This window comes from Paramormyrops kingsleyae, chromosome 15, assembly GCF_048594095.1.
Source record: "Paramormyrops kingsleyae isolate MSU_618 chromosome 15, PKINGS_0.4, whole genome shotgun sequence".
NCBI classification, from domain to species: Eukaryota; Metazoa; Chordata; class Actinopteri; order Osteoglossiformes; family Mormyridae; genus Paramormyrops; species Paramormyrops kingsleyae.
The window spans coordinates 13,225,486-13,239,261 of record NC_132811.1 but is presented as its reverse complement, the minus strand read 5'-3'; the positions used below and the strand labels follow the sequence as shown (position 1 = coordinate 13,239,261).

The window sequence follows — 13,776 nt, the reverse complement described above, 5'->3', positions numbered from 1 at the left end:
TAACCACTACACCACCGTGCAACCCTATCAGGTGAATTATTTCTATTACTAACAAAATGGAACAAAAAGGACCTGACAGAGAACACAAACAAACAAATAAAGAAATAAATAGGCAAACAAACAAACAAAGATGGCAATATGCCTGTGAGAGGGACGCAAAACAGTTGAAACTGCCAAACTTTTAAAACATGATCAGACTTCCAGAAACTCTTTACCATCAAATGCACAATCTGAATGGAATCTTTGGAAATACTAGTAGCAGGTTGCTACTGTACGTGACATTGCTAAGGTCACAAAGGCTGGGACAGGGACTCAACTCAATAAGGCACACGGGCACGAACACCACTCAAGAGTGATTTTACAAAGGTTTTGTGGACAGATGAAATGATACTGACTCTTGATAAACCAGATGAATGGGCCAATGGAAAAACACCTTCTTCCACTATCCACAAGGTGGAGTACGAGTAATGGTGTGGGCAGCAATTATCAGTGATGAATTTGTAGGATCTTTCCGACCTTAAAGATAGTGTAAAAATTAACTACATGATCTACTGCCAATTTCTTGAAGATACCTTCTTCCTTCAATCACTGGTACAAGAAGTAGCCAGCAGCTTTCAAAAAGATTATGATATTCATGCAGGACAAGGCATCAAGGTATTCTATAGATTGGGCAAGAATGGCTGGAAAGGTCATGGTCCCTTCATCACCTGACTTAAACCCCATTGAGAAATACCAGGACTTAGTAAAGCATGAGATTTACCAAGGTAGCAAACAGTACATGTCTCAGAGCAGCGTCTGGGAGGCGATCCTACCTGCCTCAGCTAATATAGGATGTGAGCGAATAGGAAACTTGACTGGATCAATGGACAACAGGCTCATGATTGTCATTAAAAAGAAAGGTGACTACACAGGCACACGGGCACGTGAATGTGAGGCATAAATTGTACAGCGCTTTGAGTACTTGTAGTAGTAGAAAAGCGCTATATAAAATGCAGTCCATTTACCATTTTACCATTTACAGGACATTAGACCGTGTAGAATAGACTATAGAAAAGTTAAAATATTGTTATTCTTTATATAGACTGAATAACTAAAATTGTTTTTTATTATTATTTCTGTTGATAGAAAAGAGAGAAAAACCAACATAGTTTCTGATTGTGCACAGCATTAATTACGCGTTTTTCTTTTATTTATTTTCGACGTGAAAGAAAAATGTGTAGTTTTCTCTCTAAATAAATTGGGAATAAGAAATCTTCTAAATTCACTTTTATAATCCTGCCTAAGTTTTGCTGAAAATTAACTCCAGGAATAATACTTGCCTAATAATTCTGCAGACAGTGTAGCACCAAAAACCTAACCAACCATGCTAGAGCGTGTGCATTAAAACTATTAGCTGCCATCATGAAATTGAAAGGAGATCAAGGATGTTATGTTGTGGGGGGGGGTGCAGGATGGGACTGACTGTCTCAATAGCCATGTCTCTGTAGACCATCACAGGATATTCATCGACAATTTGGGATCAATACAACTCAGAGCCAAATGGATTCCGGCTTACGGCTCAGACAGGAAGCAGCAACGGAGCTGCAGAATCCGAAACCCAATGTTATGTTGCATAATAACTAGTATTTCGAGAAACGAGCACCTTATGGCAGATCGGAGGATATCCAAGGCTCAGTCCAGAAACTGCCATGCATAGCAACACAAGGATGCTTGTAAAAAATAATTGTAAAAAAAAGAAGAAAAGTAAAAAGAACCATTTGAGACTTAAGGCCTGCAAGCTCCCTATGCCCGTTCATGAGACCCCAAAACTCCGAAGATCCTACCTTCATTATTATCTAAACTGAAGAAAAACACTGCTGAAGTGTTATTTGTTTTTTTCCACCCATTTGACTTTTGACTGAATTGTACTTACGCTGTACATGCTGCCCAAGCTGCTGCATAATGCCAGCCTGGCAGAATCCCATAATACCAGCCTTGTGCCATGGGGACAGAGAGCACTTTTAGCCAACGGACAATAATATATTACAAAGAATTCCACTCAGAAACAATACGGAAAGCAGAGGCACAGGAATCATGGAAATGAGGAGCGTATCCCCTTCTCTGACCTTCAAGGTGGATACTCGATCCATGTCTCATTCACCAAATCCAAGTATACTTTCCAATAATTTACTCTTCTATTTACTCTACTTCTTTCCATGTTTGCATTTTCCAATTAGCTACTTTAATTTCAATTCTAAAATGCACCGATAGTACTGCTGTGCGAAAAAGACAAATGAGAAGACAGTCCTCTTTATCTTCTCTTTTCTCTAGTGCAGCAAAACGTGAATGTCAGTTTACCCAACACCATTACTGTACATTAATACTGCAGGCTGATGTGACTGACTGAGTAAAAAATAAGTGCTAGCCCTGCAAATTGATTTGATGTTTGACGCTCTCACTGCGCACAGGTTACAGCACAACGAGGAACTAAAGATGTGCAACACGGGAGGTTTACATAATCAAAAAAATGGAAGAGATTCCACTCGAGTTCGGCACAAAATGATGGCACAATAAAGGTATGCCATTTGTGCTATTAATAGGTACCTTATGAACAGAATAATACATAAGTAATTTATAAATGGAAATTCACTCCTGCAAGCCATTGAAGTGAAAGTGGTAATAATGATTTTCAGTAGAATTTCCCTCCAATTCAGTTCATTTACTGAGAAAATTAGTACTATTTTAAACCAGTACTAGCTTACAAAAGTATTCATTTTCCTATCAGTTACAGTGATAAAAAATACTTTAATTCTTTAAATCGACTATTTTCTATTGAATGGGGTTTTGCTTTTGCTTAGAGGATCATGAAACATTCATGGAAATGTGATGCTGAAACTGCGTTTTGCATCGTACAGATGATTCTGTCCTCAGCTGCAAGGAGAGGCCTGCGAGTCAGCAGTCTGCCGCACCCCCCCCCAGCCCTCAGGAGGAGGTTCCCCACACCTCCGCAGATGCTGCAGCCCTTGGGGTCACCAAGAACGCCAGCCCAACCCACTGCTGCACCCGCACCTGCTCCGCCTTCCTCACCACCTGGGTGTCCTACACATAATAGATGTGCATGAAAAACTGGGGAGGAAAAGCTACCAAATATATTTCCTGTTTTCCAGTGTTTTATAGTATTCACACAACAGCAATAAACAGGACTGCAGTCATACTGACAGATACACAGAAAACCATGGTCTATTTTAATAATACTGAAGGAATCAAAATACTGAAAATAACGAAAAAAAAAACACATTATGAAACATGAACACCTGCCAACCGCTTGGCATGTTGCCATGAACTCGTGAAGTTAAATTAAGAAAGGATACAAGCTACTTTAATCCAGCATGACAGGTGATTCAGTTCCAGGTATTCCACCCATACACTCCTGCACCAATAAAACCAGACAGACAGCCAGAAGGAAAAAGAAACAATTTGTAAAGAAAGAGGGTAGGTCAAGGCAATCTGAAAGGCATTTAGTTCACCAGAACAAATGCAAAATTGGAGCATACCAAAAAGGAGACCAGACATTTTTCTAACTTATGTTTTGGTTCCACCTGAGTGTGATGTTACTTGATCTTCTGAGCCATGTGGGTTCACAGACAGGTATATTTACCTCTCACACTCTGTAGAACTGAAGAATACCCCACGTTGGAATTCTCTCGTTCCAGTATTCTTCTGAATAAGACCTCGGCACTTAGCTCAGAAAGCCTTCATTGAGTGTGTTTCATTTGAACCTACCAAGAACTGAGAGGACCTACTGTACATGCAAGCTTCATCCTTAGTTCCGGAAATCACAACTTAACTACACAACAGCAATCCTAAAAACAAGACAGTGTGTAAACATTTTACAGCTACAGATTACCATACATTTTCATTGTCGCTCAAATAATTAGCCTGGCCAGCTAATGTTTATAATGCCCAGAACACTGTGAAACTTAGACAAATATCTTTAGAGACTGGAAATTCAATTCTTGATTCCTGAATACCTACCGCACAAATATCATTTCACTTGTAGGTCATCAGGAAATTGTTCTTAATGACTTGCCTGGTTAAATAAGGATTAAATAAATTAAATAAAAAAGTGAAAACCCTTCACTCAAAGCAACCTACAATTCCAAACATTCATGCAAATGGATACTGTACTGGAGTCAGAAGAGAAGTGCCTTATTCAAGACTAATCCGGCAATGTCACGTCTCGACTAGAACTGGCAAACACCAGATCGTAAACCCTCCCCATTCTTAGCTATATGCTATATGGTGACTTTGTACCTGTTTCATTTCATTTCAGTGACACAGAATTCAAGACTCAAATTCTCCAAACATGCTACAGCATTTGAAAGAATCTACATTGTTTCTGTTTCTGACTTTAATCCTGTTTATTATGATACATTTTATACATTTGCGCAATTGTATCTTGGGGATATTTACAATACTGCGTCACACTGCATTTATTGCATGGCTTTTGTGTATGTGTGAGATCTGTGGCATGCAGACACTCCTCTTCTCCAGGAAGGTCTGGAAGTGCCAGAAAAATGCATCTCCTCCCCAACTCTCCCGGAAATTGTGTCTCAACACCCTCACCACCCTATTCACACAATTACCAGCAAATTATTAAATCATGCCTCTATGCTTTTTCATTGAACAATTGTTTCAAAGGTGGGGTCTCTGAGCAGACACTCTTCCCTGCTGCAGAAATATTAATTTCCTCCTGGGGACCAATACATTATACCTATCAACCTAACCAGGCAGTAAAGCATAGGAATACTACTCGCTTTGACTTAAACAACACTCAAATATAATTCCTACACTCTCAAAATGTCAGGTTCTTAAATACAGAAGCCTATCTTTGTTCATTTACATTTAATTTAAGGAAATGAGTGTGGGAAAAAGGGTACAGGCCTGGTACAATTTTGTTCCCAAGGTACAAACAACACTAATGTATCCCCAATGGTACAAAAATGTTCCTTAGAATCCATATCTATACCTTAAAATGTATGTTTACTTATAGTTAGGGGAGAACTGGCAGACTGTTGAGGGTACAGCCCCAGTGACAAGTAATTGTACCCTGAAAAGTAAACTTTTTTTTCTGACAGTATTGCTGAATGGAGCACGGAATTATACAGGAATAGTTCATTTAAGTATATTTGTAATGCCAGTGTTTGCCTAGTTGGCTCTACATCACATGTTTGCCACGACATATGATAAACATAAAGAAACCAAAATCAGACCTGGGCATGGAAGAAATTTGAGTTCTGAGCTGGAATCAGAAGGAACAAGTCCAGATATTGTCAGAAGGAACAAGTCCAGATGCTTGAGGTGCCATCATTCATCCTGACTCAGGCGCACGTTGTGTGTATGTTTGTGTGTGTGTGTGTGTGTGTGTGTGTGTGTGTGTGTGCATGAATATTGCATCGTCCTCCATAACACCATGATGTGGAGCGAAGCCTTGGCTGCTGTCAACGCCGATAAACTAGGAGTGCGTGAACAAGTCGGGGACAAAGAGACACAGATAAAAGGCAAAGGGAAAGTGGCCGAGAGAAACTGCCCTGGGTCTGCTGATGCATGGAAAAGCTGAAGGCGTATTCAAGCAGACATCGAAGGCCTTAAATGTTTCACTTTACAGAGAAGGGAAAGTGCTGCGGGCAAACGGGACCTGTTTTCAGCGTGGCTTAAAATGAGCTGTAGATAATTAACGCGCAACTGGGGGACAACTGCAACACCGTTTCTTAATTTAACTTTGCAACTGTTACATTAGCTTTCTTATGCGCGTTCATTTTTTAACGCACGGTCTCAGTCTGGACGCCGGCGCCGGACATCTGTCAACAAGCCGCGGCCACATAAAAAGTCCGCGGGGGTTAAACCTCTGCCCCGTTATCCACCCACGCCGCCCTAAAAGCAGACAAGCTTTTTTTACAGGGCTCAGAGCGACTTAGGGGACAGACAGGGGCAAACGGGCTTACGCAAGACGTAAAAGAAGCGCCACTGCACCACTTTAAGGAGTGCCTGAGGTCGGCGCTGGACCGGCGCTCCGTGGACACGCTTGTCCCCAAATCTGTCACTGTCACTGGCGTGCGTGTCCCCGGCCCGTTTCACCGACCCCGCTCTTAGGTGCCCCTGGACCGAAACGCGGCCCATTTTGTAGAGAATGACTCACCGTCTGCTTTTGACAGTTTGTCGGGAGTCTTTGTCCGACGCTAGCCTTGCGCTGGTTCTCCCTCACTTACTGCGGTGCTGCGTGACCACGGAGCGACACTGGCATCCACTTCCCCGCCTCCCGCTCCACGCACTTTCTCGGACTGTAAATGACTCCGACCTATCACAGCTCAAGAAGCAAAACAGACGGCCAAATAAACCAATCATTATAAAGCACGAGGAGCCCGGACGGCCAGGGACTTCCAATCGCATTTCAGGATTCCGTCCTGACGCCTTCCAAACTTCCTTGCCATGATCCCTGCAGCGAATATACTTTTGACGGACATCAGTAGCACGCAAATGAACAGGTTTACTTCCTTTTAAGGGACAGTATTTGTCCAATAGTTGCTTAGAGCGGTTACGCCAATAGGTACGTTTTATATGGCCACCCAGTGGTTCCTGACATTATCCTGCGAAAACTTCAGAATGTCCCCATTACGGACTTACACTCGGTGCGTTGCACAGAAATTGTCCCCATTTACATGGTTGCCAACTCTCACGCATCTGGCGTGACACTCGCGCTTTCAGACTCTCAAGATAACGCAAGAAATCATCACAATAAATCTGTATTATTCCATTATAATCCAAAAATTAGCTACATCAAAATCGTTGGGGTCGTTTGTAAATTCTGCAGACTATTTACAAGGTAATAATTAAAACTGTCACATACATGTAATGCGTGTGCAGATTTGTCTCAGATTGAAAATCTCACTACAGCCATCTGACCAAAATTGGCAACCCTGATTTATGAGTGAACCAAGCAGAAAGTACTAAGATAAATTACTGAAGAGCCTATAACAAGCACACAAACTGATGAATATAAAGAATTTGTCATTTATCAGAATTAGGAATATTTTGTCTTACATTTCTTACCAACAGGAACATAGGAATGATCATAACAAGTAAACTTTAAACTATGACTAATCGAAAGAATAATAAAATGTTCGAAAGGCCAAAATACATCTGGCTTGTAAGATTATATTCTGGCTTGAGCGATAGGTGACTGAGTCTTGAGATCTTTACACCTGCAGTTTTCAGGATTACATTTCCCAGCCACGCATGCTTCAAATGGATTATAAAAATCAAACGAAAAACTAGAATGGTTACTGTAGCTACATGAGAAAGAAAGAGGGGATAATCTGACAGGCCTACAAAGTCGAAGTATACGTTCACTTGTTTGTTTGTTTGTTTGTTTAGAGATAAATTACTGCAAACATTGTCCTCACATCCTTAGTAGGTATACATTTACACCTGAGTTAATTATCTAGAGCTTGAAATCAAATGGATCAATATGTGATTATATAAATATAAAGCACAAAACTACATATAAAGAGTAACGAGGAGAAACAGCAGCGCGCGGTGTGTTTCAACGCGCCCGAGGAAACACTGCCCTCTAACGTGAGCATGGTTGTCGGGGTGAAAAACATTATTAAGTTAATGTCGTCATCTCTCCAAACTTCCATGGCTGATTTACTTTAGAATTTGTGGAGATGGATTCTTTTCATTAAAAAATAGTTCAGAATCGTTCTTAAATTCGCTTATTTCTGGGCGGGGTCATTTGGATATTTTATTATCGGGCTGGAGCTAATCCCTTTTATGTCTAATAAGAATACGTTTTAGGTTACAGTAGGCCTATTCGTTGTGTTGTATATAGGCTAGTTTAAACTGATCGCAGATTTTTTTTCTTTTATTTATTTTTTAACTGATCGCATTTATATATGGGTCAAAATATTATGCGTATAAAACATAACGACATATAAAATGCTCATAAGAAATATACTGCTAATAACCTTATATTGCTTTCAGATATTGAGACTATAATCATGGACTAAAAATATTAAGCGTTACTGTTCGATCTATTTATCATACTTAAAGTCGGATTTATTTACTGTACGAAAGAAGCGACTTTCCAGCTTACAGAGTCACCGGCAATATACTTTTAAAGTTCCTTTAAATAAGACAGACAAGGATATCTACCAGAAGCTACTTTAAAAGGCTGCTGTATGCATGATTTATTCGTGTATGGTACCAAAAAAATCACAAGGTACCCTATTAATGAAGATTTTTGTTTTTCGGTATTCTAAATTATCGATGTAGCCTACGTATTAATTGAATACGCATATAAATTTCCTCTTCCGTGGCTTTGCTTCAGTGCTCTCTGCCAAAATTGGCCTGTGTTGTACAGTAAAATGTGTTGTCATTTGTAAATATGTTACACCGCTCTAACAACCCGAATACATTAAATCATTACATAAATGCCACCTTAATTAATTATAATTAGGAATTCACAGTGGCAAATTAACTGTGAAAATTGAAAGTACTGTATTCCTAATACTGTAGTCAAGGCTAAGTCGCCACCAAGTGGTCAGGAATAAATGTGGGTTTATGTTGAACATTTTTGAAAAACATCATAGGGAAAACTATGTCAGGGATTTATATAGGCTAGCAGAAAAATCGACGGAAAAACAAAACATCTAGATGAAAAAATATGTTGATTTATTTGTTTTATTTTGCACTAAACAGTAGACACTTCGCTTCTCCAGAAATCATAGTAGCTTAGTTACCCATCAGGGGGATGGAGATCGCAAACCCACGGTGGTCGCGGAAGTCCTTTGCATCTCACCAAATCCGGAAGCGTTCCAGCTGATCGAAATGAGGGACTATGAGGGAGCAAGTAACAAAATGCCCCGCCAGACTACTGTTGCTAGCTAGCTTCAGTAATTTTATATATATATATTTGCTTGGCTATAGTTATACTGGGGTCGTCTCTTCACTCAGTTTTCGACTTTGCCTCTCATCTTGACCTTTGAATTTCGGTGTTTGAACTCTGGATAAGTTCCGGATATCCATCGTTGGCCATTGCCCATTGTTTCACCTCGGATGTCGTTGACTCCAGACCTCTTCTATAACCGCCTCCCAGCCTTCCACCCGCGGACTCCACTCTACGATATATCAACCACGATCGTGATCGGCTACTTATTGAATGTATGTAGGGACAATATAATGTGAAACTCAGTATAATATAAAACATTAAAATATATAAAAATATATAAAATTATAAATAAAAATTATAAAATATTTTATTAATGTTCTTCACCTGTGTTTCGTATGGGTGTGACTGACATCCTTATACTTTACAATAATCTATTCTTTTTTTCTTAGGAGAAAATAATTACAACATAATAGTAATAATTAACAGTAAAATAATAGTAAAAAAAATGATCGCGAGTAAAATAACATAACACAAGACGGTTTATATACTTGCTTTCAAAGAGGTTTATTGAAGGAAAAGTTGGACATTTCATCCGTTTATGGTACCATCACACAGTCAAGACCCCATAGCTTATTTCCTCCAATTCACTGGTGCTTGATATAAACATGGCTATAGAATTAATTCTCCTTGAGGTGTTGGGCTCACTGTTCTTCTTCAGGTCTCCTTCTGGCATGTTAGTATGCATTTACTGCTTTCTGACACAGCATCTTAACGCGTGCCGATCAGGCGATCCAGAAACCAGTGGCCCAGAGCTAATCTCGTCCCTCCATTTTCAGTGCAGCATGCAAATAAAATGTGCACAACGTTTATTTATTTTTTTTCATCTTCATTATTTTGATCGGCACCATCACCGTTATTATTAATATTAATATAATCATGAATATGATTATTAAAAACTGGACAAACGCTTCTACAGTTTGCATTCTGGAGCATGCCACGGATATGACAGTTTCTGCATAGTGCTGGCTACAAGAGTGCCAAGGCTGATTCAATTACAAGATTCTCATATACAGGGAAGAGGCAATAAAAAATCTAGTGTAGACTTATTTTAGGGAAAAATATTTGTCAGAGTATCTACAAATGCCAGACCTATATCAGAAACATCCGTCGATATGAAAACAGTCTCGTCTACTGAGAGGCATCAGGTTTAAATGACAATCTTCCAGACGTTAAAGGGTGCAGTGTGCCTTTGTAGAAGGCAGTGTAAGAATTATGTTACAGGTGATTTGTTGCAGATACCTGTACTAAGATGAAGACTGCGGGCTGGTATCACGAAGCTGGATTTCTTGCTTAGCCGGACAACTTGTCAGATTTAAGGTGGTCTGGGCTAAATGTAAGTGAACACAGATAAAGTCGATTTAAACCGGGGTACATCCGACAAGTCATCTAGCTAAGCAAGAAATCCTGCTTTTTGCGTTACAGCTCCTAGGTTTTGTTTGTTAAGGTGACAGCCAGTACGGTTTTCAAATGCCTGAGCGAACCAGTTGAATGAATTGAGGAAGCAAAACATCCTCGTGTGAGGATACTTCAGAACAAAGCTACTTTTACAGCAGGGGCCTGTATGAAGGTGGATTTCTTGCTGAACTGGATAGCCTGTCAGATTTGAGGTAGCCCAGTTTAAATGGACTTTATCTTTGTTCACATACATTTAGCCCAGACTACCTTAAATCTGACAAGTCATCGAGCTAACCAAGAAATCCTGTTTTATGATACAGGTCCGAGGTTATGACAGAAATTAAGCTGAGACTTACAATTGTAAGCGGTTTGCCAACAATAGGGCAAGTATCAGAGCAGTGCAGAAAGGAAATGGACCTGAATCAGAGGAAACAAGACAATCTGATTCACAGGATAACAGTGGACATCTTACAGTACTGCGTGAAGGTTGAAGTGGAAAGTGAAATCATCCCTCAGTTTGGCATCAGGGATAGAAAACTCCAGTGGTGTTACTGTCATGTGCTTAAATGTTTTTTTTTCTTACAGACTAAAGCAGTATTAATGTCTTTACATTAAGTACATATACACAGGTTAAAACACAATTTGAGGACTGAGGTTTCTGTTAATTGGTAAATCATGTTATATAGTGCCTCAGAAGTCCATGTGACCCTCAGACATGGGAGAAACACTTGGCTTACACTTTACACATGTCCACTGTGCAATACTATATCACTGGGGGTTACTAATACCTCACCCCCATCGTCTTTCAACACTAAAATTCATACCTGCCAAGAATAACTGAATCAGCTTCATGGGATTAACAGGTTATGCTAATAATGGCTGTAAAGGTCTGGTTAAAGTCTTTAAAAACACAAAATATGCTCATTTGAAAATAAACAGTTAAACTCTACTTTGGGACTGGCAAGGCATTTGGAATTGCTGCAAGGGGCTGTGAAACTTAAGTCCTGGACGGAATTGCAGGGTACTCTGGTTTAAGTTCCAATAGAGGTTTACTGTTCAGTTTCAATTGTGTAAACTACTTTACCGTAAATTTACTATAATCAACTTTACTGTTGACCAAAGGGTCAAATGAAATCACAGACACATTCAAATTAAACTGCAGTGGGTCTACAAGCAATGTGTTTAGTTTGTAAACCAAGATGCTGGTTTTTGAACCGTGTTTATTTTATTTTTTCTAAATTAGGAAATCAGTTGCTGTAAAATTATTAGGCAGCCCTGTCACCTGATACTTCTGTGTCACCTTCACATCACCCACAGAGTGTGATTATCCATCGAGGCTGTACCCCTGGCATCTGCCCTATGCTGCCTGGCATAGATGGGGAGGATCGATGAATTGTTAATTAATAAAATCTCTTCTGTAACAAAAACCTGCTGCCTGTCAGGACTGGAATTCGACAGCCCAGCTTTGGACTGAATGTTAATATCAATGCCCAGGACTAGTAATGCAAATCAATGCTTATTTTTATAATGGACAAGCTGTGAATTTTCAGACTCATGTTCAGTCTGGGTAAGGAACTTTGTAAAAATACATACTAATACACAGGAAAAAATATTCATAATTCCAATAGATTTTGGGGTTTGGCAAATATGTGGTCATACAGTAGATTGACAGCTCAAATTTTACCTTGTTACAGTTCATTACAAACTGAGGTGTGTAACTCGACCAAATGGAATCTCTGGTGAGGATTAAGTCCAATTAAAAGCTGCTTTGCCATGTTTTCACTACACAGAAATGGATTTGGGAAAGGATCCACAAGACTGTCAAAAATCCAGTGCATATTCTTCCATCAGAAGAGAAATTCTGATATTTTTCTTTGCGACAGAAGAATACGTGTTGATTACTGAAGAAGATACAACACCCAAGAAATAAAAAACATACAATACATACCTTCATTTCATTGTGCAACGCAGTACATTACAATCAACCATCTTTCAAAGTACAACCTGCCATCCACTCACCAAGATGAACACCAGAGGAGTTCTTCTATGCCACTCTGAAGACTATCTCCAGAAGGAGGTAGGGAGAAGGACCACCCGCCCAAGAGAATGGATCAAGAAGACATGGAAGGTGATTAACAGAAAACTACAGTCTTCATGAGCAAGAACTCTTTCTCTATATATTATATTGCTGTAGTAGGATCCAGCAGATCACCACGCGGACGAATTGCGATCCACAGGCCTTAGCAAACTTCAGCAAACCTTTGGACTGAAAATCGACACACTCCTGTAATAATTTAACATTTCTCTTGCTGAGTTTGCATATTGTTCGAGGATTCTGTCATTCAAAATCTGTACAAGGTTTATTTTAAGAATGTGATATGTTCACCAGTAATTAATGGCTTTGAACACCCCACTCCCCTACAGCAACAGTTAAAAACCACATTCCATCTGGTGGATGCGCTTTGGGAAATGGACTCCAGGGGGCAGCAGCCACACATCTGTTAGGCCAGCTAACGCAGAAGTTCACTAACAATGTCAGGAAGCAACGTGGACGAGAGGTGGGCTGAGTGCCTACGCTGTGCACGTTTGTCTCACTGTTCCAACGCCAGTCTCAGCAGTAAAGGGAAAGTCCATCCAGTGTAGCCTTTCGCTTCACTACACGCTTTGCAGTGTCTTGACCTGCTGTGAAGGACAATGAGCTGGAGATGGAGACGGGTCTAAACTCTAATCTCCGGTGGTTCCTCAAGTCAGCCAAGAAGAGGGGTAAGTGGGGTAGTGTTGTGCAAGGTAGGTGGGAAGCACCCTAGGAAACTCCCACAGCTGATGGAAATACGAGTAGGAAGTGGTGAGCACTGGTGGTCTCCTCCTCGGCGTGGAGGGACTACAGGGAAGACCTGGATGAGATGCTCCAAGGAGGACCTAGCTCCCCGGGTCAGAGATGTGCCTCTGCGGCGTCCGTGAATCCAGAACCACCTGCTGCCCCGGCAGCGACAGCCTCCGCTGTGCCTCGGGGTCCATCGCGGAGGTCCCCATCACCCCGTCCAACCAGTACTGGGGACCGGCCAGGCCAGAGAGCCCTGCCTCCTGGTTCCTGGTTCCTAGGGAACCCGGGGGTTGAGGCTCCACCGTACTATTCTGGGACTCGCATAACCTGGCAGAGGGTCCCTCAGAGCTCTGGGAGACCAGGATCTAGGGAGAAGACATCAGAGTTGAGAGGAAGGTCAGTAGTGGCACGGAAGTTAATATGTCTGAAAACAAAGACATGGACTTTGGGTCATCAATCTAAAACTAAACTGGAGAGACAGCCACAATAAATTCAATTACAAAGGCTTTAGTCCCTTGAAATAAGTGTACAAAAGATGCAGAGAACTACTCCTCATGATCTCATTGCA

General features: G+C 40.7%; 2 protein-coding genes across 13 annotated transcripts in view; both read right to left on the bottom strand.

The window, feature by feature from the left end:
* The window catches only part of LOC111840101 (uncharacterized), a 63,021-nt gene extending 56,686 nt beyond the window's left edge, over positions 1 to 6,335 (bottom strand). For all 11 annotated transcript variants that reach the window (XM_072699597.1, XM_072699598.1, XM_072699603.1 and 8 more), the window contains exon 1: positions 6,179 to 6,335. The gene's annotated coding sequence lies outside the window, so the exon portion shown is untranslated. The remainder of the gene's footprint in view (positions 1 to 6,178) is intronic.
* Positions 6,336 to 9,477: 3,142 nt separating this feature from the next.
* The window catches only part of kcnh2b (potassium voltage-gated channel, subfamily H (eag-related), member 2b), a 132,410-nt gene continuing 128,111 nt past the window's right edge, over positions 9,478 to 13,776 (bottom strand). For both annotated transcript variants that reach the window (XM_023804679.2, XM_023804678.2), the window contains one exon: positions 9,478 to 13,573. In XM_023804679.2, the coding sequence (XP_023660447.2) occupies positions 13,304 to 13,573 (270 nt within the window). In that variant the 3' untranslated portion in view covers positions 9,478 to 13,303. The remainder of the gene's footprint in view (positions 13,574 to 13,776) is intronic.